This window comes from Archocentrus centrarchus, chromosome 17, assembly GCF_007364275.1.
Source record: "Archocentrus centrarchus isolate MPI-CPG fArcCen1 chromosome 17, fArcCen1, whole genome shotgun sequence".
Taxonomy (NCBI): Eukaryota; Metazoa; Chordata; class Actinopteri; order Cichliformes; family Cichlidae; genus Archocentrus; species Archocentrus centrarchus.
The window spans coordinates 5,766,421-5,794,331 of NC_044362.1; the positions used below are offsets into that span (position 1 = coordinate 5,766,421).

At 40.0% G+C, this 27,911-nt stretch overlaps 1 protein-coding gene across 4 annotated transcripts in view; it reads right to left on the reverse strand.

The window, feature by feature from the left end:
* Positions 1–24,511, reverse strand: part of asph (aspartate beta-hydroxylase) — a 35,940-nt gene extending 11,429 nt beyond the window's left edge. For 2 of the 4 annotated variants that reach the window (XM_030751125.1, XM_030751124.1), the window contains exons 1-4: positions 24,340–24,511; positions 8,784–8,945; positions 7,977–8,021; positions 6,251–6,319 (exon numbers count right to left, since the gene is read on the reverse strand). In XM_030751125.1, coding sequence (XP_030606985.1) covers positions 6,251–6,319; positions 7,977–8,021; positions 8,784–8,945; positions 24,340–24,379 — 316 coding nt within the window. In that variant the 5' untranslated portion in view covers positions 24,380–24,511. Of the gene's footprint in view, positions 1–6,250; positions 6,320–7,976; positions 8,022–8,783; positions 8,946–17,670; positions 17,799–24,339 lie in introns of those variants that run through there. The other 2 variants (XM_030751126.1, XM_030751127.1) reach the window with 2 other exon arrangements.
* Positions 24,512–27,911: the final 3,400 nt, after the last annotated feature.

The following is a 27,911-nucleotide window of genomic DNA, read 5'->3' on the forward strand; positions in this document are numbered from 1 at the left end:
AAGATGTGTTGAAATCCATCAGTCTTAGTAGACATGACAGATTACTTTAACATAAGCCTGTGTCATTGTTCCAGAAGTTAGAAAATGTTGACTTTTGTGTGTCAGTCTGCTATACAATCAGCATCAGTGTGCAATGCTTTATATTTATACATGCCAGTATCAGTGAATGGATAAAATAAATGTTCAAAGATAATAATGAAAATATACAAGGTCATATTCATGAATAAGAATGAAATGATTTTCTGTTCTGCCCCGTGTACCTGAATGAGACTGGTGTTACATGTCGTCGCCCTCTTAAAATAATGGCCTAAGTAATTTTCTTATGAAAATGTTATTTTTAATATTTGTGTCAGTTTTTTGTGTTTTCTGAAAAACCTGAAAAAAAAGTAGAAGGGTGACGATGTGTAGCTTATTCAAATATTAATTCCATCACAGCATCCCTGAAAAAGCTCAGGTAGTATTTATTATTTATGAACACATTTTTGTATATATGCAGTATTTCCCACACATATAATGTACTTGGGTTGGCTTCCATGGTATATTACTGGCTGCCAAGCACATTTTAGAATTTATTAGCCTTTTCTTTCTGTCTGAGACAACAACGTGATCAATAAACTATTGGGCATTCCTCATGCTTTTATTTTGAAAGTTCAGTCACTGCTGTTCAGCTAGTACCAGCCCTTCCAGTCTCCTCTTTCCCTAAAGGAAAGCTCATCAGGGTGCTGCTGTGAAACTCATTCCATGGTTCAACAGATGAACTACACTGTTTCAGACTCCAAATGGAGATACTACTCTCTTTTTTTTTTTTTTTTTTTTTAGGACATTTAGGGCCAGATTCAGATGGTCCGCAGACTTATTCCAGCCCCCGGGTGGTACTTTGCCCATGCATGCTGTACAACCTAAAAGCAAAAGACTCAGTGCTAAAACCTTCTCCACAGCCATGTTTCCTTCAGTGCTAGTTTCTGTGCTTTAACAGCATTGTGGATGTCAGTGCCTCTCACATGCCAAAGCTGGAGCCTATCCCACCCAGAGCTGGATGAGCCTGTTTCTGATCGGCCATCAGCCATGCATTCATTATAGCCATCGGGTTAACCACAGATCCATTAACGCATTTCTACACACTCTCTGTCACACGCATGAGACAATACACCTACTGAGGGTTTCAGATGACTAAGTTTGTAGGTGCCAGGCCTAAGTAAATCATGCCTCTTTCCTGCATTGATTAACACATCACGCCCTTCTAACAAACATCCCTCTTACCTTTGACCTACAGCATGAACTCACTTGAATATGCACATGTACACTGTCTCAAAAATGTTTTACTGGTGTCAGTCGACAGTGGTTGGAGTAAACGTTTGTATTCATTATAGTATAAAGAAAATGAGGAGTATGAGACGGATACGGTAAAATGTCATACTGCTGAGAGGAAAAAAAGGCTTTAAAAACAATAAAAAAAAGAAAAAAAAAACAGCAACCTAAAGTTTGATTCCTGCAGAGAATATAAGCAACTACAGGGTGGGAAGCACCAACCTGACTTCCTATACAACTCATCAATTAAACAAAGGCAATTGTACAAACTTTTAACAGTTGGATGGATCAAAATGTTATTATTCATTAACATGCAATCTGCACCGTGATATATGACCTAATTAATGACATCTAATAACAAGGCTTTCATTTCATGCATATAAATGCTTGTTTTTTTCCCCCCTGAATAATGTTTAGATCTCCACATGCAAATTCGGTTGGCAGACATGTGTATGACATCACACAGCCTCCAGCTATATGGACAATGAGTTTTGATTGTGGTGCACATAGCTGTGAAGTTTCATGTGAGGTAAAGTGTGCCACCTGCACACAGGTGTAACTTAAATATTCAAAGTAATTTTTGGAGGTAGTGCATCCTGTTTTTCCTCCACTCAACTGATAGAGCCTATATTGTGTCTAAGGACTGGGTGCTTTTACTGTGTTCCAGTTGAAACTGGAAGTTGGAATTTCGGAGTTCTCAGTCAGGATTTTTGCCTGCAACACCCCCTCAACTTGGATTTTCAACTTGGAAAGTCGGAACAACCTCACCAACCCCAAGTTAACAATCTGAGGTATATCCCTAATGTTAAAGAGAGAATAAACAACCGTTTATAAGGTGAGTACTGGCAGGGGCGTGTGCCACCACTAGTGATTGATAACCAACAGTCACTTGAGCAGAAAACCATACGCCTATCGATTTCTTTTGGTATGAAGAAATCTGCAGCATTTACATCTATAGCTGGGTTAGAGGACGAGGCAGTCAAGTAACTCACCAGGCTGATTTGGCCTAAAGCTGAACGTATGACATCTTCAGCTCACTGAGAGCCATTAGATTAGATTTGGTCTGCACTTTCTGATAGCATTGTGCAGCTCATTCATTTACATGTGCTTTTTTTTTTTTAATCCAGATGCAGATCATGTGTTTTAGGTTTTCAGCATCATTTTTTCTGCCATGCAGAGATAGAAAAGAAAAGGACAACTTAGCAGCTGTCCAAGTGCAAATCATCTTTGCATTTGTTGTAGTCTTGTGTAGCTGGCTGTTGCCATTAGCATTGTGCAGTAAATGTACTAGTCCATTCTAAAAAAAATAATTAAAAAAAAGATTTAACAGGGAACTTATAAAAGTGTTCCTGAGTATCGCTTCCCTATCCAGGAAGAGAAATCAACATGGTAGAAAAAAACCTTGTTAAGGAGGTCACGTTTTTAAAGTTTCTGCTGAAACGAGAAAGAAGTTTGTAAAGTCTGAGTGTTTTGTGGAATACAGTGGATGAAATCTGGGGTGGGAAGTTGGCTGAGGCCCACAGCCCACAGCTAGACTGGAGATAATCCAGAGTTTTCTAGCTGTGTAAAACCTGCCTAAGTAAGCAGAAAAAATACAGTGCAACATTTCCCCCCGACAACGTTGCTTTGGCTTCTGGATGTTCAGGCCCTCAGATTAGAAATAAGTACATCAAAGATTTATCAGTTAACCTGAGACTATTGGTTATGGAGGCCAACTATCACAATCTTCTGCCCCTTATTTCCATCATCTTTTGCTCGCCGTCTTCCTCTGACTGCTTCTTCATCCTCATCTTCCTCATCCTCTTCCGGCACATCCTTGACTCCTCCTGAGGCAATGTGCTCCCCCTCCTCTTCCTCCAGTGGCTCCAGTGGATTTATCAGTCCATACAGGAAAGTGAAGAAACCGTTTAACCAATCAGAGCCGCCCTCCTCCACTTCTTCTAACCAGTCCAGAACTTGGGATTCACCCTGACCATCGCCCTCACTGGTCAGGCCTACGCAAACAAAGTGGGTGGGGTGGGTGGGGTGGAAGCATGGGTGGATGGAGGGGGAAGTTCAGGAGCAAAATGCAAGGGAGCAAAAGGAGGGAAGGGAAGTGGTGAAAAAACTAACAAAAAGGTTTAAAAAAAAAAAAAAGAAGAAAACGTCGAATCAAATTAAGAAAAAAGATGTGCTGAAGAGGGTGAAGAAGAGAGGAGGAAAGAGAAGAGGGGGGGAAACAACAGGAGAAGGTAAGAGAAGTTTTAAGTGTAGGTTAGGCAGCGAGGGAACAACTCAGGCTCTGTAAGCAGAGCTAGGCTGTCTGCACATGATTAAAAAAATAAATCACTTTGTTCCAGCTTGAGCTATTATCTACTTATTTATAAAAAAATAATCATAAAATCATAAACTGATGCTCAACTGCACATTGCTCATCATGTGCAGACAACCCTGGAATCAGAGTCAGACACAGAAAAGAGGAGGAAACGCTAAAGTTGGGTTTCCATTAGACTGTGTTGAAAAGCTTATGTAATGAAACGCCTTCAGATTTGGTAAGAGTGCTTTCATAGGTTATTTTGTTGCAACTCAGAAAGCACCAAGCTTTAAATGTTTGCACACTTACTGGGATGATTTCTTAGATATGCGTCTACTATTACATGAAATCGAATGTGAAAGCAGAAAAGTCATCTGGAGGTAGATAAAGCCGCACACGACGGGTGACAAAGAGCGAGGCCATTCAGTTTGGCCCAGGACTCACTGTAAAAAGACCATGCAGTCCAGTAAACCATTGAATGCTGTCAATCAAAGTAATCTCAACACATTTCTGATGAGACATGAGTGCATTCACACCATTCTGAGCTGTTGAACTTGTAATGGACTGACCAAGGCAAATGTTAATCCCAGGTATGAACAATGCCAAAACGCCAGCAAAACTTGTTCAACTGCGAATAATATATGTTCAGCCATTAAAGTGTGTTTTAACACAGACAAGACACTTATAGTGATGCCTTCAGGGGTTGTTGGTCAGAGACAGCCAGACCAGTGGCTGCTGGAGGTCATTTTGTAGCTCTGCAGTGCTCATCCTGTTCCTCCTTGCACAAAGGAGCAGATAACGGCCCTGCTGATGGGTTAAGGACCTTCTACAGTCCTGTCCAGCTCTCCTAGAGTAACTGTCTGTCTCCTGGAATCTCCTCCATGCTCTTGAGACTGTGCTGAGACACAGCAAACCTTCTGGCAATGGCACGTATTGATGTGCCATCCTGGAGGAGTTGGACTACCTGTGCAACCTCTGTAGGGTCCAGGTATCACCTCATGCTACCAGCAGTGACAGTGACCCTATCCAAATGCAGCACTAGTCAAAAACATTCAAAAAAGATGAGGAGGGGAAAAGGTGAGTGTCCTCCACCTGTAAGACCATTCTTGTTTTGGGGGTTGTCTCATTGTTGCCCCTCTAGTGCACCTGTTAATTTCATGAACACCAAAGCAGCTGAAACAGATTAACAACCCTCTCTGATTCTTAACTAACCATGACCTGATGCTACACTTGAATTAAAAAATGTTCCTTTACTTTTTTGAGCAGTGTAAGACACTAAAAACTACAAGAGCTGATTCTCTCTAAAGCTGTGCTACATGCAGAAATATGAGCCCTGAAAGCAGTAGTGAAGTAGATATCTCATTAAGCTCCAAACTGTCTTGACTTTCATATGGAGCATTTTTCCACCAAATTAGATCTGGTTCGTGAACTGGTCCTCTTCCTGTTTTGTGGAACTTTCTCTTCCATATAATCAATCCTTTCCATTCTCTAAGAATAGGTGTTCCCATTGATGGTGTCAGGACAATACCCAACATATTTTGGATCCAGTCATAAACCAAGTTTTAGAGGGTTCCAAACCAAATTATTTTCAGATTAAATACTCATATTAGTTTATAATTAAGTGCATAAACAAGAACTCATCTCAGATTGGTCAAAAATGGGGGTGAGGGTTGTGGTGGAAGGGGTAATGGAGGAGAGACGCTCTAAATTTTATATACCTACAACACAAATATGGGTTATCCCGATGTGACCAAGACAGAATATATTAAAATTTTCAGTGATCACTGGATTGGTGCGCAAAGTAGGACCAACCATTTTAATGCCTTGAACTTTTATCACTGTACGGTCTTGACCTTAAATTATAAAGTGCCTTGAGGCGACTGTTGTGATTTGGCGCTATATAAATAAATTGAATTGAATTGTCTTGGATTTTTTAACCACCAAGTATTACAGAAGCCAAAGCAACAGGAAGATTCAGCTAGTTAATCCCGCTGATATATTCAAAGTGCCACAATCTCAAATCCTGCTTGATTGTCCATTAGCTGTATAATCTGTTGAGTTGCTCAGACACATAAGAAAAGCATTCACATAATCCTGAATAGAACTCTGTAGGAGAACTCTGTAAAGGCAGAGATGACAACCAAAGACCCAGCTGTCAGCGGAAACATGAGTCAACTGTGCTGTTGCATTGTCGCATGTGCCCAGGAAGTGTACCGCAAAGGTTCTTTTAAAGGAACCTGACAAATTAGAGTAAAGAATAGTAAGACTCTTTTAGCTAACCCTGACAGTGATAAACCTTGTTTGACAACCCTGAGCACCTACTTTTTAATGTTGAGCTAAGCTTTAGAGAGTTTAAACTAAACTTTAATATTTTTTTATTTGAGGGAATTCAGTTGTTTATGTTGTGTTTAAGGAGCTCGACTTTTCTGCTGTTTTTCTCTAATGGAAAAAGGCAGTTCTATGATTATAAGCCATGCAAAAGAAACCCAAACCAGTATTTGGTATAATTCACGAATACAAAATACATTATCAGTGGCCTGCAGGAATTGACATAATTTCCTGAAGTTGATTTATTTTGTTTTGGTCATTCTGCAGAACACTGACAGCAAACACTGACATTAGATATGAATCATATTTAAATGAACTTGCCTAGCAGAATTTTAGCATCCTCAACATCAAAATCACCATCGCCGTCTGTGTCGTAGGCCACCAGTTTACCTAAAAAAAAAACAAAAAACACACACACGTATTTGTTCTTAGGTAAATCATAAAAACATGTTATACAAATTCACATGCATCATTCAGTACACAGACTATAGGAAAGGTTCACATTTTTTTAAGTCCATCTTAATGTATTTTTCTACTCTCATACAAGTACATTAACTGTTTTTGGTTACTGTTATCATTCCACTAAATATTAAGAAATACAATTATACTTTATTTAAAAATGTATTCTAAAGTTAAACTTATTAAAAGTCAAATAGATACATTGACATGAAAAAATATGAACCTCTCCTTTAAAGAAACACAATTCCTGGGAGACTGACTGCTTATCAGTCATTAACTCTACATGGTGTTCAACTGTTAGAATATCTTATCAGCTGTTTCACAGGGTGAATTACAAACAATCCAATTGGAGGGGCAGGAGAGGTGGTTAGACCAGTCATTTAGGCCAAAAACTAAATAAGTTAAAAAAATAAATAAATAAATAAAATCAATCTTCTTACATCATACAGGCCTAGGGACCAGTTGGTGACCACTTGGCAACCACTGGTTGCTAGAGAAACGTGTATTCCCCAGTGGGCTTTGAAATGGTTGCTGGCTGTTGCCAAAGAGGATGCTGCACCAAAAAAACTCTTTGTGAGTGCTTTGGTCGCTTACAGATTACCCGCAGTTGCCTGCAAACACTTGCCAACTACTTGCCAAGCGGTGGTGAAACAGTGTGAAACATGTTGAGTTTCAGTGGTAAGGTAAAACTTTTACTTTGAAGGCGAGCAGTCTCCATTTCTGGTTTGTGTTGAACTTTTTCAAGTTTAACTGCTGCTCAGTAGTTTGTTTGCAGAAAAGTCAACATCTTCCATGTGAACTGAGGACAACCATGGCGACCTGCTAGTGACCAAAGCATTCACAAGAAAGCATTTGGTGCAGCACTTCCTTTGTGACCAATTTCATCCAGCAACAGCCAGCAACCACTTGACAGCTGGCTAGAGAATACACATTTTGCCAGGGCCTTGCCAGCTAGTCCTTTGCGGGCCTGTGTTATGGACACCTTAGCAGCTGGACAAGGATCACTGCTTTTAATTGTCTCTTTTTGAATGGTGAGACTTAAGGTAATATTCAACTAACAGGTGTCAAATTAACTTGTGAGCCAAGCAATTTAAATTAGAAATTAACAGTGAATTCCATTTCAAAACAATTTCATGGAAACATTTTAAGTGCTGTCTTCATTTACTTATGTTGAAGCTGAAGATCAGCCTTTTTCTCTACAGTCACCATTTGCTGATTACCATACTTCTTTTGCAGGCTTTGAGTGCTACATGAAGGCTAGCATTATGCTTTGTACACATGAACAAGGTGACTTTTGTTTTCACAGATAGGCTATAAAGGACATGTTGAAAAATAATTATTTGCTCAATTACATAGTCTTTGGGGGTGTGTGCAGTTTAAAAATACACTCTACAGTCCAACAAAACAATAAGGCCTATGTGTTGTGTTGCATATTTTACTGCCAAACCACTAAATGGGCACACATCCTGAGAATTTATTGCCTTAAACATTTTAGATTCAGGGCTCTGAGAAGAGTGTGTGTGACAACAACAATCAATTTTTTTTTGACAGAAGGCATAAGAGGAATATGTTTATGATTTTTTTTTACCTTGCAAGGCCTCAGACAGGTTAATTTGTAAGCCCTTAGCCTTGTCTGCATGCAAAACAAAAAACATATATAATGGAACAAAGGCAGGATTAAAAGATAAAACAGAACACAAATATATTTCAGACATTAATAGCAGATACATACACAAACAAGAATATACCATATGTCATTAGGAGTGCAGATTAGAGAGGCAGGCAGGATACTGAGATCAAAGATAGCAAAGGCATGAATCAACAGCAGGTCAGCTGTTAAAGGGCAGATTCAATGTTTCAGTATAGACTTGGGTCCACATGCAACAGAGGCTGCATGGGCCTGCACCTATATTTTATATATATATATATATATATATATATATATATATATATATATATATATATATATATATATATATATATATATATATATATACATATACCATTGTGATGGTATCGTGGGCTATGTAGCTATGATCTACTTTTTTTATGCTGTCACTTCATTTTACTGACTGATCTTCAGCCACTTCATGGCAGTTGATTTGCACATTATTTACCTAAGTATTTGGTAAGTGTTGAGAATGGAATAAACAAAAAGGACAGCAGAGTGAGGAAGACCCAGGTTAGTAATAGCTGCTGCTCTGATGTTAGAGCTCTGATAATGACAAAGATAGACTGGTTCTTATTCCAGGTGGAGGTTTACTTTAGGGACAGATGGCAGGCGTTGCCTGTGGGTAACAAAAGCCCGACTGGTTATTGCCACACCTTTCCAGGAAGTTGCATGAGGTGGAATGATGATATTCATGTGTGTGTGTGTGTTGCAACATGTACCCACCAAGAACTCCCTGATAGTCAACCAAGTCAAAGTAGACCGCAGCTACAGATGTCCAGACACCCAGCAGGGCCAACACGATGAACCAAATGAAGAAGCTGCTGCCGCTGGACTCAGAGTCGGCCTTCTTCCCATTCTTATTGGCTGACGTTGTCCTAGAACCTTCTGTAAAGACAATACACATGATGTCAGGTTCAGCTGGGGAACTCACATCTTGCTCTGAAAGTTTTCCTTTACACACTCAGTACATTTAAATAATATGTAAAGTCTGGGGAGAATCGAAAAAAATTGCAAAAGCCAATCTGAAACACTCACAAACATTCCCAAGTATGGACCCTTACAAGGACTCACTGAGTGACAAATAATTCTGCCACGGCTTTGACCTTAATATCAGTGTTGAGGTTCCCCAAACAACCTGCATTATGAATGTAACAATCTGTGAGACCAACATAACAGCAATGGATGATGTGAGAAGGTTGCTGTATTCCTATTGCTTGTATATGTTTACATGACAAACTTTACAGTGTGTGACAGAGCATCAGTCTGCTATTCTTCCTCTTGCTTCCAATAGGTTGCTGGTTTCCTAAAAAAATGTCTTGTATTCTTGGAATCTATTAGAGAAGCTTTGCATGATTCAGAGTTCAAAATAATTCCTAACATATAGAGACTGGCAACCATTAACACACACATTCACACCTACGACCGTGGGAGGAAGCCCAAGTACCTGGAGAGAACCCACAAAGGGAGGATGTATAAAGTCATTATTTGTATAAAGAGCCAAGAGGAGAAAAACTGTCTGAAACGGAGTGTTTAGAGCAGTCTGAAGCCTGAGCTTTGGGCTCACATCCATACTCTGACCACATTCTGACACTGAACATATTTAATCCCAGCAAACATGCCCGCTTGTGGACTGTCCACATTAAGCAGAGATGGGCCCTCAGCAGGGCTCCCAGTGTACCCACAGCATCAGTACCGAGGCCCACAGTGGGCTGCCCAATTTGGCCTTGTACTGCAGGGCTGAGACATGTCCCACATTTCCTGCTGGTACAAGGACCCACAGTGGGCCATGCCACCAATTGGCATGGCGTATGGACCAGAATGTTGCTCAGAAATGTTCCCCACAGAATCCCCTCTACAGGATGCAAAAGGGCAAAACTGCTATGTGTCCCACATGGCTAGCCTACATGGGCTTTCTGTGGACAAGCCAACTTTGAGCTCCATTTGGGAAAAATCTGTCGGAAGTTGTGCTGGGGAAAGAAGAGGTGGTGAGAAAGGGAAAAGACAAGAATAATATATCCAAGAATCTATTCTTGGAGTGACAAAGACATGCTCGATGGGAGAAAATAGTGACAGAGAGAATGAACAGGTGTTGAAGTCCACTACATGGTGCTAGGTCAAATCTCAAACAGCTCACTTGCACACTGAACACTGTTCAGCCCAGCAGAAAAACATGCAAGGCTCTTCAAACATCAGATCTTTTGCGGAAGTCTCTGCTGTGACATCATATCATCTTCTTTTCTGTGATTCTTCATAGATGTGTGTGTTCTATGTTCCTGGATTAATCCCTATGTGCACGTAAATATAGGTCAAAAATACATATAATACATATACAAATAATGTGTAGCAGGTAGTATTCCAAGTTACGAGGCGTAATCTCTTTCACCAAGGATTTAAAAAAAAAAAAAAAAAAGTTCTCCACAATGACCTCCGCACTGTCTCTGTCCTTGTATGCTCTCTACTTAACAGGCCTTGAATATACACGTTCCTCACCTTGGTTTTCTTCAGCTATCACTGTAGGGATCGCTGTAATGGGAGAGTTGGCAGATTCCACCAGGGTCACTGGATCACCCATAATTGTCGTACAGTGGCTTGGCTTGTCGACTGATCAAATAAAAGATTAACTGGCAAAAGGAAAGTGTGCAGCCCCAGCTAAGGGAAAATACCAGTTCAATGTCTCCCTCTCTCTCCGTCACCTCCTCTGTGCCTTTCTGGCCCTTCCCTCTTTCTCTATTCACCGACTTTCTTTCTCTTGCTCATCCACCAGCCATCGTGCTCTGTGTCATTCTTTTTTCTGAGCCCGATATGGCGTCTGGAGGTCATACAGAACTATTAATAGTGTTGTTAAACCAGCTGGCCCTAACTACAGAGAGAGGAACAGAGCCATTAACATCACTCCCTGGCTGGTCTGGCATGGCCAGATTTAAAGGCCTCTTTCCTCCCTGCCTGATATTGAAGAATGTAAAGCTCACAATGTTTAGTGTCCTTCACAACAGCCATGTCTCCAGATATGAAATGACAAATAGACTGATACTTATATACACAGTGCACTTTGCCACTCTAGTTGAATCTTCAATGTTCCTTACAGCAATATAAATACAAGACAGCCACTTATTTCAATTATATTGATATGAAAATTGTGAAGGAAGTCATAGCTGGGCTCTCAGAACCACTTACACACATCTGCAACTTATTTCACATCTGTGAAGTTCATAACAAAATTAAAATAGCCAGTTGTACCACTGCATAAGACCAGGGACAGACACCCCTTCACAAATTCAAGGCCTGCTTCTCTACATCCACAGTTTTCTATAATCCTACAAAATAACCAGTTAGACAAATTCTTAGATAAACATATATTACTCTCCAAAGTTATTTAAGTGACAATTTATGAGGTTGGGAGAATATTTTTCATCATGCATGGACATTGTATGTCGCATCCCCCAGGGGTCTGTACTGGGTCCAGAACTGTTTATTATTTATCTAAATTATATCTGTAAAGTACCAGATATATATTAAAATTATTATTTGCAAATGACACAATTTTTTTTTTTTTTTTTTTTGCTCTGAGGGAATCCAAAGGAATTAGTGGATATGATCACACTTCATAAATGTGCAAAATAAAATTGTGGTTTGACAGGAACAAATTATCATTAAATCTAAGTAACCAAAACAAACAATAGGTTAATCGGGAATTTTAAAAAGTGTACACAAGTGAAAACACTTATAGATGGTGTGGAAATTGAAAGAGTTCATGATAATAAATTTCTTATAGAAATCTCATATAAAACATACAGTATACCAAAAACACATTCTAGACCATAAATCACTCCACTTTCTCTACTGTGCAGAGGTCTGGGACAGTACTAATAAATTATCATCATTATCAATATTGTAAAAACAGCCTTAAGGATAATCCATAATACTGATTACAGAGACCCTATGAATCCACTATTCTTAAAATCAAAAATATAAAAATTCACCAATCTGGTTCACAAAGCAATAAATAATACACTCCAATATCCTAAAACATGCCCATGTTAACCTAGTCTGATGCAATGTTTAAATTAGGCAGCTTGCTGAAGGCTGACTGCACTCGTTCTACTTTATATTGCAGCGATACCTGAAACAAGCAGGGCTGAATCTAAACGGGGCATAAGGTGTACTCGACCATATTCATTTCAAATCTTTAGGAACATTATTTTGCAGATTTAGATTAATATAAAATAGAAGTTATTAGGATTAATGTTTTCCTTATCTTTGTTTTTTGTTTTATATACTATTTTTATACTATTGTATAAATAGTAACATACTATAGTAAATATAGTAAATAAACTATTGTAACATGTTCAAATGAAGCCTTTCAAAGCACTTTCTCACTGCACTTTTTTCTCTGCCTAAGCACTTTTAACCTAACATTCAGACACTCACACCCTGATGGTCTGATCCTTGCCCAAGGAGACTTTGACATGCAGACTAGAAGAGCCAGGGACTAAATCAAGAGAGTGAAAGTGGACAGTATTGCCTTGGTTTTTAACATTAAACTGATTGCTGTGCAAAAATGACCCCTTGGGCTACTTTTTAGTTTCCTTGTTTTACACTGAGTTATCATTCTGTCACTAGTTAGCTAACATAAATGAATGTAAGTCTAATAGGAGCACCAAACCTAGTGACATCACACTCTGTACTGGTACAACATGGCTCTAAAAATGTCAAACACTTATTTCTTAAATCCAGCTTCACTGTATTAGATCTGTGACTGTTTTTTTTAGAGCAGGCCTCCATGATGTAAATTAGCCTTTATGCATGTAGTCCACTTTAACCCTCAGCATCACAGAAGGACACTGTTTCCAAAGCAAGGAAGCAAGGAAACAGTAAGGTTGAAACATAGCAAGGCAAACAGTGGAAGAAGAAGTTAGCCTAATGTTAACTTGATAGAGTGAAAAAGCTACCTAATAATAGCACTGGTAGGGAACATGGTGGCTTCCACAAACCAGCACCCGCTCCTATGTATTTTAATGGATTAATTATAAGTTTATGAGAATGCATCAATTTGTTGGAAGACATAATTACTCACTAATCTATCTATATTCCTTTTTGTTGATTAAATAACTTCAAAAAATTACTGACTGTACATTTAAGTATATCTTGTATGTAAAATCAAGTCTACAGTTATTAACCAAATTAAAACAATGTTTTTTTTGTTTTGTTTTCTCCCATAATCAAGCAGGCCTGCTGCATTGTCCCTTTAGGCAATACAAACCTCTTCCCAGCTGCACAGTTGAGCTATGTCAGCAATTTATCCAATCCAGGGGTGCCCACACTTTTTCAGCTTGCGAGCTACTTGAAAGATGAGCAAGCCAAAAGGATCTACCCACAATAAAAATGCAAAATGCATATTTATTTTATATTATTTAAATTATTATTATTGCATAGTTTGTGCTTTTAGGATAAAGTATATTTTAACTGAATTTAAATTTCATCTATAACACATATTAGTTTGTCTTGCATAACTGCATTAACCCACACTGCACAATTCAACTGTGTACATTCATTTTTGTTACCTTAGTCCAATGAGGAAAGTCAATGTCATAGTTTTTGTGGACAGTCCGAAAATGCCGCTCTACGTTTCCCTTCTTTGGAATAGCAATGGCGCTCTGACAGATGAGGCAAACGCACTTCAAATATGACATTGTGAGAAAAAAAAAAATCCTCCTCCCATTCCGTATGGAAGTGGTAAGTTTTGGGTTTCTTATTTGGACCGGCTATGGAACTAATTTTTATAGCCTTTCCTTTCTTCAGTTTTGTTTAAAACAAACTGGAGGCTAGCTTTGCGACACGGCAGCTTGTTAAAGTGGTTAAAGCAAATCCAGCGTGGTTAAATGCACATGCGTATGGTGCCGTGCGATCTACATTTTTTCCCCCAACTTCACTGGGAGTTCCATGCGATCTACGTCTGTGTAGATTCTCAGTTATCCAGGTCATAGTAGTCTCTGGAGCTTGAAAAAGGCGACTGGACTTCTTTTTGTTTCTTGAAGACGTTTCACCTCTCATCCGAAAGGCTTCTTCAGTTCTCAACCAAATGGTGGAGAGACCCAGGTATTTAAACCCCTGTGGGCGTAGTCCCCTGGAGGTGGTTATGACCCTCTATTGATCATGTGCTTGAACACATGTGCCCAGGTGTGAAGGGGGCGTGGGTCATATTTAATCAGTGGTTTCAGTTGAAACCAACTTAGGACTCCGCTCCATTGTTTCCTGTGGCCTATTGAGGTCACTGGAACAAAGGTGTGAATGGGGGTTGAGACGTCTGGGAAGGGAGCTCAGGACAGCACTGTAAGCGGGGGAAAGTTGGTGACGTAATCCACCTCCTCTGTTCAATGATGGTTGTTCACAGTGGACATAGATGGCTTCTTTCCCTCCTCTTTCAAACCATCTGTTTTCCCTGTCCAAAATGTGGACATTGGCATCCTCAAAAGAGTGCCCTTTTTCCTTCAGATGCAGATGTACTGCTGAATCTTGTCCTGTCGAGGTGGCTCTTCTATGTTGTGCCATTCGTTTGTGAAGAGGCTGTTTGGTTTCACCAATGTAGAGGTCCGAGCACTCTTCACTGCACTGAACAGCATACACTACATCGCTGATCTTGTGTTTGGCGGGTTTGTCCTTGGGATGAACCAGTTTTTGTCTTAGGGTGTGACTTGGTTTGAAGTATACTGAGATGTCATGCTTGGAGAAAATTCTTCTGAGTTTCTCTGACAAGCCTGACACATATGGGATGACAATGTTGTTCCTCTTGTCCTTCCCATTCTCTGTAGTTTGTGTTTGGCCTTCATTCCTGTGCATCTTAGCTGATTTGATGAAGGCCCAGTTGGGGTAACCGCATGTTTTGAGGGCTTTCTTAATGTGTGTGTGTTCCTTATGCTTCCCTTCTGCCTTAGAGGGAACACTTTCCGCACGGTGTTGTAGGGTCCTGATCACCCCAAGTTTGTGTTCCAGAGGGTGGTGGGAGTCAAAGAGGAGATACTGGTCTGTGTGTGTGGGCTTCCGGTAAACTTCAATGTTGAGGCTTCCATCTTCCTCGATAAGCACCGCACAGTCCAGGAATGGTAACTTGTTATCTCTGGTGTCCTCCCTGGTAAAACGTATGTATTTATCCACTGAGTTAATGTGACGAGTGAAGGCTTCTACTTCTTGGGTTTTGATTTTGACCCAGGTGTCATCTACATATCTGTACCAGTGGCTAGGTGCCATCCCTTTGAAAGAACCAAGAGCTTTACTTTCCACTTCCTCCATGTAAAGGTTGGCTACAATGGGAGACACTGGGGAGCCCATGGCACATCCATGCTTCTGTCTGTAGAATCCATCATTGTATTTAAAATATGTTGTGGTAAGGCAGAGATCTAAAAGTGCACAAATCTGATCTGGGGTGAAGCTGGTTCTGTTCAGTAAGGAATCGTCTTCCTGTAGTCGTCTTCTGACGGTCTCCACTGCCTCAGTTGTAGGTATGCAAGTGAAAAGTGAAACCACATCAAAGGACACCATGGTTTCATCTGGATCCAGTACAAGATTCTGGACCTTGTTAGTAAAATCTGTAGAGTTTTCAATGTGGTGGGGTGTGATGCCAACAAGCGGTGATAAGATGGTGGCGAGGTGTTTGGAAATGTTGTAGGTGACCGAGTTTATACTGCTGATAATGGGTCGAAGTGGGACTCCTTCTTTGTGGATCTTTGGGAGTCCATAAATGCATGGAGTGGCTTCTCCAGGGTACAGGCGGTAGTAAGTGGGGCGGTCAATGGCTTTTTCCTTTTCAAGTTGTTGCAGGCAGCAAACAACTTTTTTCTTGTAGTTGCTTGTGGGATCACGTCTCAAGACCTCATAAGTATTGTTGTCACTGAGGAGTGTAGTAATTTTGTTGTGGTAATCCGATGAATTCAGCACAACCGTGCACCTCCCCTTGTCGGCTGGCAGTATGGTGATGTTTTGATCCTTGCTTAGGGCTGTGATGGCCTTCTTCTCCTGAATGGTGAGGTTGGATGGAGGAAGTCTTGCACTGGAGAGAGTGGCTGAAACTTTCATCCTGATCTGTTCTGCTACAGGATGAGAAAGTTCTACCTTCTACCTGCGATCTACCTGCACTCCTCTTGCGATCTACCAGTAGATCGCGATCGACGTATTGGGCACCCCTGATCCAATCATTCCTTTGGCCCCGAGGCAATCGCTACCCCACATTACCTCACTCAGAAGTTGTGCTCCATAGATGACACTCACAAACTTTTATACAGGCTTTAACTTTGACACAAATTAAGTCCCACTAATGTGGTGTTACAAAAGAATACGGTTTTCTTCTGACATGATCAGCCTTTATTCATCTTTAGCTTACAGGGGACGTTAATGGATTTACCAGCCATCACACACAACCTTAGAAATTAGTGATTGGCAACATATTGTAATAAGATACACATGAAAACTAATTCCTAGCATAATCTGAGTGGTTGGGATGAAGAAACATTAGAGAGCTTTTGGCACATGCCGGGGATCTTCACGACACGGTGGTCCCTACCTAAAAAAAAAAAAACTGCCCTTAACTGTAAGGGTGTACTAATAATCATTCATCTGCTGTATTCTGTAGTGATACAACCACACAATACCATTTCTACAAGTAGCTGTGTAGCAATATTTTTGGATTTTTGAATTTGGATTTGATTCATCCTTCATACACTGGATCAAAACACTTTGCAGCTCTCCAAATGCATGCATTAGGACAAACAATCGCACTTCCCAAGGCTTCCCAAATGCTATCTGACATTGGTGGAAAATATTTGGTAAGTTTTTAATGGGTGAAACCCACATACTATACTCTGCTGCTCAACCCGCAAATGAATTTTCCTTACAAATCTGTCTCCATTTAAGGGGAAAAAAAACAGGCTTTCCAATAGTATAAGATCTATTGCCAAGAAGCATTGTTACAACAAAGTAATAACTGATCAAACACACATTTCCTTACTTTTGGTGCTAATTTTATATATATATATATATATATATATATATATACATATATATATATATATATATATATGAGCAGGTCATCTAAAAACTGAAAGGTTGGTGGTTCGATCCCTGATTGCTCCAGTCTGCCTGCCAAATTATCCTTGGGCAAGACACTAAACCCCAAGTTGTTCCCAATGTGTCCGTCAGAGTATGTGTGAATGAGATATGTTGCAGAGTGCTTGGGTAGAAAGGTGCTATACAAGAACTAATCCACCTGCCATTCACTGCTCTCTCTGAAATATTTGATTATATAACCAAATTTAGAATATTCACTAACAGCCCTGGTACTGCTGCAGAGTTGGAGCCACTCTCCTGTGACAGTATACGTGATTTCTAAATTATTTCTGCATTATTTTCTAGGGGTGAAACAGTTCTCCATAATACAAAACATCCATGTCCCTCTATGCTGTGACTAAATCAGATAAAGAACAAATCACAATACTTCTTGCTTTTAAGTATCCAGTAACTGTTTAGCCCCAAAACGGGTTAATTGATACACTGGCAGACATCCCCCCAATTTGCTGCACTACTTGCTCAGCAGACACATAGAAAGCATGCAGTAACATACCACTTTGTTGTTCTGTAAATTCCATTTTCATATGACCACAGCCGCTAGTTCACACACACGCAGGCAGACGTGCGCATGTACAATGTTCTCCAAACTAATGGAAAGCTCTCTCTGCTGAGTCTCTTCTCTGTCACATTCTGTACACATTGTTCAGCCCGAGTAGCTCCTCTTAGCTCTTACGTAAGCGCTGCTGTGCACCGCCTTCTAACTTACCTCTATTCCCTCAAGCTTTTAAAGTGTGTCTGCACTCATGCATGTCCACATGTGCACAAAGGTTTGTATACTATAGAGGACATTTGAGCTCTGCACAGTCTCAGCTGATCTCTGATCCTTAACCAGCCTTTTTAACACCCACACTTCTTTCTCATTTGGGCAAAATGTCTTTAAACACACATTTTAAAACCCACGTCATATATGCACCGTATCTACTCCTTCAGTGCAGCGGTGGACCAGGCCGGTTGGGTCCTCTGGCGCCAGGATCTGTGATAGTACACAGCACATTCCACTGACGGTGGCTGTGATCTATGCGCAACAAAAAAGGCAGGAACCAAATACCATGCCTGGCTTTGTTGTGAGAGATCCCCAGAAAGTCAGTAGTATTAGCTCTGGCTAGCATCCAGCTATTTTGATTAGCTCGCAGACACAGCGCAAACAAAGTCCTCAATGCTTTGAGCCATTTCACAGTTCCAGGTGTCAGGTGTAACATTTAAAACCTTTCCAGCACCATCTCAAAACAAACGACTGAAAGTTAAAATACACGATTTCCAAGTAAATATATTATTATCGGGTCAAAATGACTAAAAAGTTCATATGAAAGCATTTGGTTGAATTTAAAATGATTTAAAGTTTTAAATAAAAGAACTGAGACTAATGTTTTAATACTTTATGTTTAGTTTTTCACTTGTTAGCCCTGCACTTACAATCATTTGAAAATGAAACTACATCGTCTCTCAGGTCTAAGGTTTTGCATATCAGGACATAATAAAAAAAAATCATCTGGTCCTTAGTTGGTCTTAATATGAGGTAAATAAAACCTTAGATGAAATACAATAACTGATATACTGTATGTCATCAAAAAAAAAAATCCAGAAACAGGATGTGAAAAACTAAGTACACCCCATGATCCATGATTGTAGTACCACCTTTTAGCAGCAATGCACTGAAATAGTGACTTTCTTTATGAGATTCTCACATCACTGTGGAGGAATTTTGGCCCACTCTTCTTTACTGCGTTGCTTCAGTTCATTGAGGTTTGGTGAATGCACGGCTCTCTTTAGGTCCTGCCACAGCTTGTCAATCGGACTGAGCTCTGGACTTTGACTGGGCCACTGTAACGCCTTGATTAGGGCTGTGCCACATTATATCGTCCACGATAATACCAGTATCAATTTTTACGAGATATAAAAACGTCATATATTGTTGCTATAGCAATGCCATGCATTTATGTATGTACCTAGTGCACACAACAACAACACAACCTGGGCATGTCTGAGAGCAAGTTAGCCTCCAATGACAATTTAGTACCTAAAAAGGAGCTACTTGTATAACCACCAATAAAGCACAGGAAAATTATTCCTGTTTAAAGGCAGAAACCTGTTTCACCACTTGAGGCAAAAAACACACCATCGAGTACAAGCAGGCTATGAAGAAGGAGACACTAGCAGCTGGTGATGTGTGACCCAAATTTAAACAAATGACTCCACCGAGTGTCGCTGGGGCACTTGTTAGCTGCGCTCCATATGACAGGAAGAGCAAACACTGGATGGAAATTACTAATAATGTTGCATGGTGGAAGAGCAGGGATTTAAGCAGCTGGCTAAAAAGTCACAACACAATTATGTGACAGTATTGCACAGGTTCCTGATGAGCTTAAAGTTAAGTTTAGTTGTTAAACTAAATTGTTAAGCAGTTATTTTATACGTATAATTTAAAATTTCCAGGAAAACACTACCTAGGCCACTTTTGTGCTTATATTGATGACAGTAACTCGCTGAAAAAGGAGGATGGAAAATGCCCTTCACTTAAAAATCCTGCTGCAGGCAAACATCAATAAAATGTTTGGCATTTCTTTTTCTACATATCATTGAAAAATATTGTTATCGCAAATTTTCTTGAAACTTTATGTTATAATTTTCAGGGAGGCTGCAGTTCTGTGAAAAAGTATTGCTCCTGTCCTTTTTTTGCATATTTGTCACACTTACATGTTTCTGATCATCAAAGAAATTTTAATATTAGACAAATATAACCTGAGTAAATACAAAATGTAGTTTTTAAATGACGATTTTATGTATTAAGAGAAAAAGCTATCCAAAACTTCCTGGCCCTGTGTAAGAAATAACTGCTAAATCAACCACATTAACCACATTATTTGAAAAGCTGAGTTCAATTTCACTGGCCACACCCAGACCTGTTTACTGCCAGACCTGTTGAGTCAAGAAATCTCTTAAGTAGAACCTGTCTGACAAAGTGAAAAAGCAAAAAGCAACACATCATGTCACAATCTAGGAAACTCAAGAACAGATGAGACAAAAAGTTAACGACATCTATCAGTCTGGAAAGGGTTACAAAGACATTTCTAAGGCTTTGGGACGCCAGTGAACCAAAGGAAGAACCAATATCCACAAACTTGTAATGGCGATGAACCTACCCAGGAGCGGCCGGCCTAAAATTATTTTTAGGAGGCCGGCCACTTGACTGTCAAACAACCGCTTGCTATTGCTATAAACCACACCCCCTTGCAGTAATTGATAAATGATTTATGTTTGAGTTTTGTAATATTGGTTGTAGTACTTATTCTCCATTACCTCCCTTGTGGCCTTGTATACATTTAGTTTGTCTTGCAGTTCTGGTTACCTTGTGGATTGGATTCACTATTTGTCTTTGTTCTAGTTAATACTTAATTTACTGTTTGTTGAATAATTACTTTAGTTTCATTCCCTGTATTAAGAAGTTTTATGGTTTCTTTTAGTTAGGGTTGCTTTTAGTTAGTTCCCTTTGGTGTTCTGTTCTGTGTTTACCCTTCGTCTTTCTGTTGTCCCCTGACTTTACCTCCGCTCTTTCATTGTGTCAAGGTAATTCCATTCCCCTGTTCAGTTCTGTCTCACTTCCTGTTTTATTTTGATATCATGTAGCCTGTGTCTTGTATTGAGTGTTGCTTCCCCAGTCTCATTATGTTTTTATCTTCAGCTGTGTATGTGTAATTTGGTGCTATATAAATAAAATTGAATTGAATTGTATTTAATTCACTATCCACATGGCATATTATGACATCTCCAAGCCAAAACATGATGCCTTACACAGATACACAAAGCACTGCACTCTCATGCAAGGTTACATGAGGCATTTCCATCTGCAGGGTTTAGTTTGGAGAAACAACACGCTCAGCAATAACACAAAACATCACACATCAGTCTCAGAGGAACAGACAAGGCTGTTACCCTTCCATCTGTGACGTAGTCAAGCAACTCCCAGCCCTTTGGAGAGGGGAGGAAGAGCAGGAGCCCTGAGGGATGGTAATGCAGAAAAGTCAAAAGACCATGTGACAAGGGAAAAAAAACCTGATAAATGGCTGAAGTGCACATGTATCAATAGAAATACACCAGTGACAAAGATAAAGAGGTCCATCATCCAGTTACCCATATGATTACATGCTCAAAAGACCTGACAACAGTTAACACTACTTTTCAAGCTAGAGTCAATATTTGATAAGCCACTGCCACTGTTTGATCACATGAAGTAACTCAAATAATTACAAAGTGCACGTCTCTGTCTTGCAGTCATTGCTTAAATAAAAAACTACTATTTCCTTTTTGGCTAAGCACAGGACAACTTAAACCTGCTGAAATGCACTTGCAGGAAAATCTGTTCCTAACCTCTCATTTATGACTACATTTGGAAGAGCTGAACAGAGCGATGGTCATCTCTTTTTCCAGTGTGTCATACAAGCCATTGTGCATTCTTCAGAGCTGTGAACCCCTGTACTTATGACCTACCAAAAACAGAAGACTAAAAACCATAATGGCCCCAGTTCCTCGAGTGCAGACACATAAAAACAGGGGTAGTATCTGCAACAATTACTAGAACTGTAGAAAAGGATTTGGAGCCTAGTGTGATCCACAGGCTTTTCTAAGCCTCACACTGCTCTTGGATTTACTACAGCATGCAAATCTCTTCTACGTGTGTACTACATCTATATCAAATACATGTGCCTTGAGGCAACTGTTTGTTGTGATTTGGCGCTATATAAATAAAATTAAATTGAATTGAATGCTGTATGAAGATGCTTTCACATCTTCATATCAAAGAAAAAAGTTATATTTTCTATGATTAAATCTGGAAATTGCAATTAGTTAAAATAGTACATTTACAAGGAAACAAAAAATAGAAAAATCATGTTTTTTTGGAGGGGAGGTTGCAGAGGAACTACATCACTTTACTGTGCAGGGTTGATGTCATATAGTAGATGCTGCCATGTATTATGGCTGCAGCGAATGATCTAATCATATGTAATAAGGCAATACTTCTGACTTCAAGTCAAAATGTCCAGTAGCATCCAGAGTTTGAGGAGACACTGCCATGAACTGGACCTCTTCAGGGGAATAAAGCTATTTGAATGAGGTAATATCTTTTGTGTATCGTAGAACTTCCTGACCATTGTCTAGATGGGGAATTTCCTTTTAACTAGTGGTGTCTGTAGTGCGATGTAGTGTGATATTCAAACTTTGCAAAGTGGTGTGATGTGGCAATCTGACAAAGAATGAACTAAAGGTTTTTCATAAATTTAATTAGTCTAATTTCAGAATTTGAGACAACTGTATGACTGCACAGTAACAACGTTTAGCATATTTTTTCACTTTATAGTGTTTGTTGTTCTTTCCCCCATTGTGGCAGGAAAACAAAGATCTCAATATAAAAAAGCTGATCTGTTTTAGTGTCTTTCCAAGTCTTCATTACACTAGTTACACAGCTATTTTCTGCTGCTCCCTTGTCCAAGGGGTCACCACAGCGGGGAGCTCTGCATATGTGATCTGGATGAATTTTACACTAGGTGCCCTTCCAGCCACAACCCCAGAACAAATTTGTGTCTCTGGCTGGAATCAAACCGGCAACTTCTCACTTGCTGAGCAAAATCACTGTACTACGGAGCCACTCAAGGCTTCATCACATTAATTTTTTTTAATATGTCATCAGTGCCAAACTGATGTAGCAAAACAGACAGATGTAATAGCATCTTATTTGCCAATATCAACCTATACTGATATTTCTCTCAGTTCAAGCTTTGTCTTGTTCTTGTAAATTTACCAATTTTCCCTACTTTCCTTCAGGATCAAGTATCTATCTATCTAATTTAATCATTCAATATTAGCCCCCCTTCCTTGGCTCTGTTTTTTTCTGAAGGACCCTCTTACACCAGTGTAATGATTCACTGGGTGTTCTTCCCCTCAGTCATTTGTAGAGCACTGAACTGTGCTACACTACAGCAACAACAAAAACCACTCAGGTGACGTTGGGATTGGTTGCATAGTTCCCTGCGCTAACCATACACAGAAATTTACAATGGAGGAACTGGAAGCCATTTACAGTCGGATGAGGACAGTGTACTCAAAGTTCAGCTTTGCATATCGCAGCATACACAACATGGTTCTCTGATTTGCCTACAGCCTATAATTAATGCCTTATTCGTGAATCGTAAAGTACAGTGAGAAATGAGAATGTAATTCAACTGTTACTAAAAAATTTTTAAGTATATTTAAACATTTATTACACTGTGCAGGATATCTGCAACCCAAGAGGGACTGAATAAGATGTAACACAAGACTATTTGGGGTATAACGAGAAGAAGCGCTGAGTCTGCATAATGGTTTAAAGTGCTATCGCACATTGGTCGCGTGCCACGAAATTAAATATCAGCGCGCAGCGCTCTACGACGGGCCTAATACAGCAACAATGGAGCATAAATTACTGTATGGGACACGAGGAGATCCCTAAGAGCCACGTATAACCCCACCACAGCTACTTATATTGACACGTGAGCATTTCTCAAAGTGACTGGGCTAAACTGGGGGCGGGGTGCCCCGAGTCCAGGCTGGAAGACTGCGCTCGGCGCAGATACTTGCAATGCTGTTGGAGCAGTTTCAGCAGCCCAAGAGGGCTGAGGTTGGCTAAACAGGGCCTACCGACAAGACTAAGGAAAAGCAATAAAGCCTCACGAGAGACGACTAACGTTATCTGTCGCGTGTGAGCCAATGTTGCACGGTAATCCCAGGAGCTACAGTCGCCATGGTCAACAGACCAACCCGATAAAGCGACTGTGAGCGTCGCTCTGAGATTCTCAAACGAGCAGTGAGGCAAAGCCTTCTGATAATGTTGAACCGTGCAGAGCCAACCAGTAAATTCGCTTTGACGTAGTAACGCAGTAAGGTTGCGCTTTAGTAAAAAAAAAATAAAAAAAAAGCTGCTTAACGATGGGTAAACCAGCTCACTCGCACGGAGCAACCAACAGTTGACACCATTTTCTACAGCTAGCTAGCCGGGGCTCGAGCCCGTAATGAAATAACAGATTGACACCCGATTAACTTTCAAAGGCCTGCCAGTGAAAGCTGAAGGCTGCGACGCATCATCCCAACCAATGCTATCATGACAGAATGAAAACGACAGGCAGAAACCTACCCTTTGGTTTAGCGTTCCCTTTAGCACCTTTCTTAGACATGTTTTAGTCTTTGGTTGCAGGACTGGAACACCGCTGACTGAAGACTGAAACGACCGATGATTGTTAAAAGCGGTGAAAAGAAATCAAAATTTCTCCTCCTCTCTGATAAAACTCAGAACCAAAGAAACCCCGTCCACTTTAGTAGTGATAGCTCTTTTGGCCAATGAAAGCCTTGTTAAACAAAAATGGGCGGTGCTTAGAAATCTTATGACCAATGGAAATCGAGAAGCGTTGGGCTTATTCAACCGTGTGGATGGACTTATGTTTGCCCCTCCTCCGTCGCTCCTCTGGAACGTGGCAATATGGTAGATGCCCTGGCATCGCGGTGTGCCCTGTTTTTCAAAATTTAAATCTAAAAAAAAATATCAACCTGAAACATTTCTCGCAACAACAGCGTAAAGACCTTGGGCTTTTTTAAAAATCACAATTTGCAATCAATCAATAAATTAATTAATTAAGCAAAGTGAGGACATTAAAATGAAAACCACTTTTGTTTTTTTTGCTCGATATTTTATGACAGTGATATCATATTACATTTTAAAATATACAATTTTCCATATTACTGTATAACCACTCAGTCTCCATGAAAAATTTTTTAGCAGAGAGTAATAATTACAATAGTTTGATTCAACCAAAAATATTTTGCTAGTGATCTTTTTGGCCATTTTAACCCTGGAAACAGCACCAGCTTTCTATGAAACACACTTTTAAGAGGTAAAAACCAACTAAGCTATTCGTGGGTTATGCTAATGCCATATTTAGCTTGTTAACATTAGTAAGAAATATGAAATTTTATTGTATGGTTTTACTTTACACTATAAAGCACAGTGAGACAACTGTTTGTTGCGATTTGGCACTGTATAAATAAAACTGAATTGAACTGAATTGAAGATATATAAAAAGACTGTTAACATATCTTCGGTCCAGGGACAAGCATACAATAAGTTCAAGTACTTTTTGGCATAACATGGTAGCTCACGGTCAGAATGACATTTTTGTGGTAAGACTGCTAAAACTGTTAGCTACTTTTGGTGTTGCTATTTTAACAAATTGTTGAGCTTGTCATGTGTTTCATTTGTGTTTGGCAGCTGTCCTGAAGCTTTACCTGTCCATCACTTCTGTCAGCATGAGAGCAGCAGCACAGAGCCTACAGTGTTTGTTTAAAGGTAAATGTCTGTTTGTACCTATGAATTATGGGTAACGAATGATACTACAGATGACACTATTTGTACTTGTAATGCATTTGCTACAGCAAATCATGTGCCTCCATCTCATTCTGTCCCTAGCATCGTCTTCTGTCACACCACCCCCTCAGCATATCTTCCTTCATTACATCCATGAATGTTCTCTGTGGGCTTTCCAGCACAGAGACAGTGAGTTTTTAATGATCTGCTTTTAACTGTTGACTCTGGAAGCCCTGCAGTTTTATTGCTTTTAGACCTGTCACCAGCCTTTGACACTGTGGACCACGAGATCTTTCTGTCTCGCTTAGAACATGAAGTCGGAATCAAAGGCTGGATTATGACTTGGTTCAGATCTTATCTTACTAATAGAAGCTTCTCTGTCCATCTAGGAGCAGCAAATCTTTCTTGTGGAGTGCCTCAAGGGTCCATTCAGGGCCCAATTCTTTTCTCATTGTATATGTTGCCTCTATGGTCTATTTTTAGGAAATGTAATATTTCTTTCCACTGTTTTGCTGATGACATACAGGTGTATATGGCTATCAAAATGAACTGCAGAGATCCATGGGAGCCACTGCTGTCTCAGTGACGTTAAGCCCATTAAGTCTCTTGGCTATAGGGTGGGGGGGTGGGAATGTAGCTCAGTCAGTAAATTGACACATTTGGACAGATGATACAGAAGCTCAAAGGCCATACGTTTGTGCAGCTAAACAGTGATCCAAAGTGTAAGAGTACACCTACCCCTGAATAGCTAAACGCCAACATCTGGACATGAATCACACTGAGATACAGTAAAAGGACCTGAAAAGAGCAGTTCATGCTTGCAAATCCTACAGTGTGACATAGTTACAACTTATTACAGTGATATTAGACAGATACTTTGCTCTTTCCAAGGTTGGCTGAGGGACCAACAAGAGAGTGTTTTTGTTGGTTACACAATACGTGGTATAACCAGTCTGTGGGCCACTCTTTCTTGTGCTGTTGTTGGTCCGTCAGCCAACCTTGGAGAAGAGCAAAGTACAGTAAATACAAAGAGCTGAAGTAAAACTGTGTTAAAAACAATGAAAAGTGTCCACTGCAGTCACTGTATTTTTATACTATATTTCTTGATCCTTGATTATTTCCACATGCTTCTCCCATTCCTTGGAAACTCTGCTGTTGTTCCCTTCCCTGTTCTGGCCCACTTGTCAACCAGTCAGCGCCAACGTATAAGTTATGTGTCCAGCAATGTGCAGTTGAGATTTTGGAGGATTCCATGGAAGCACGTTTGCAGTGGGTGAAAACCTATCTCTGTTCACTGTCCAAAGGTAAGGGTGTACACAGACGGACACATTTATGGAATCATAAATTATGCTTTATGCATCCACAAGTTTGCTAGGGTCCACTTGGTTCCAAGTGATGTAAATTTCAACAACAAGGGTTATTGTTGTTGTTTAGGGTTTGTGCGGAGGTCTATGTGTCTACCTGTTTTTTGTGACTGCCTGGATTTGTCTACAGAGAATTTACATTACAATGCACAACTACGCATGTGCCCCAGACTTCAAGCTTGAAGTCTGCTTGAAGTACACTACCCCACCATCAGGTCTCCAGCTGTCTGTGTCTGTGTGGAGTATAATCAAAGCTTTAATGTAAATTCTCACCAGACAGGCAGGCACACGGATGTCCTCATAGACCCTTGTGTTCACTCTATGATGATGAATTATATGTCACTCTGACCCAGACTCGTGCTTGTGGAAAGTACAATCTCAGCTGGCTGGCTGCAGTGCTTGGAGGCCAAAGGCCAAAGGTTAACAGCTGAATAAGAGAGTTCCATAGTCAAAGAAATGGTGTAATAACATTAAAAAAACTACAGTACGTTGTTGCTGTAAAGTGTGTCTGGTGTTACAGGTCTGGAGTTTCCTTTGTGATATAACAATAACTACAGATATTGCAAGGAAGTACTTTACAAAATGTGCATGCATTTTGTAAAGTACAGTAGGTTTAAGGGAAATACTGCTGCTTAGTCACCTCAGTGACTGTGCTCCGAGCAGGTGGGGTTATAGACTTTTTTATGTCTGACTTTAAGTATTTACAAAAAAAATATGCTGACTAACAAAATCACCTGCAAAAAGTAACAGAAATTCAACTGATTTTAATCTAAGTAAATAAATAAATAAAAGTGTTTGAGATGAAGTGACTATCCTGTAGCTCTCGTACTCCCTCTGCTGACAGAGCTCATAGGAGAGCCCCTGATCCAGAATGACCTGGATTTCCTGACCCACTTTTTCTACAGCAGTAGCTGCACTACTGCAAGTGCCTGGTTTAGTTTTGTTCTCCTATTACTAGAATGCTTGTTTGCTCTCTCTGGACCT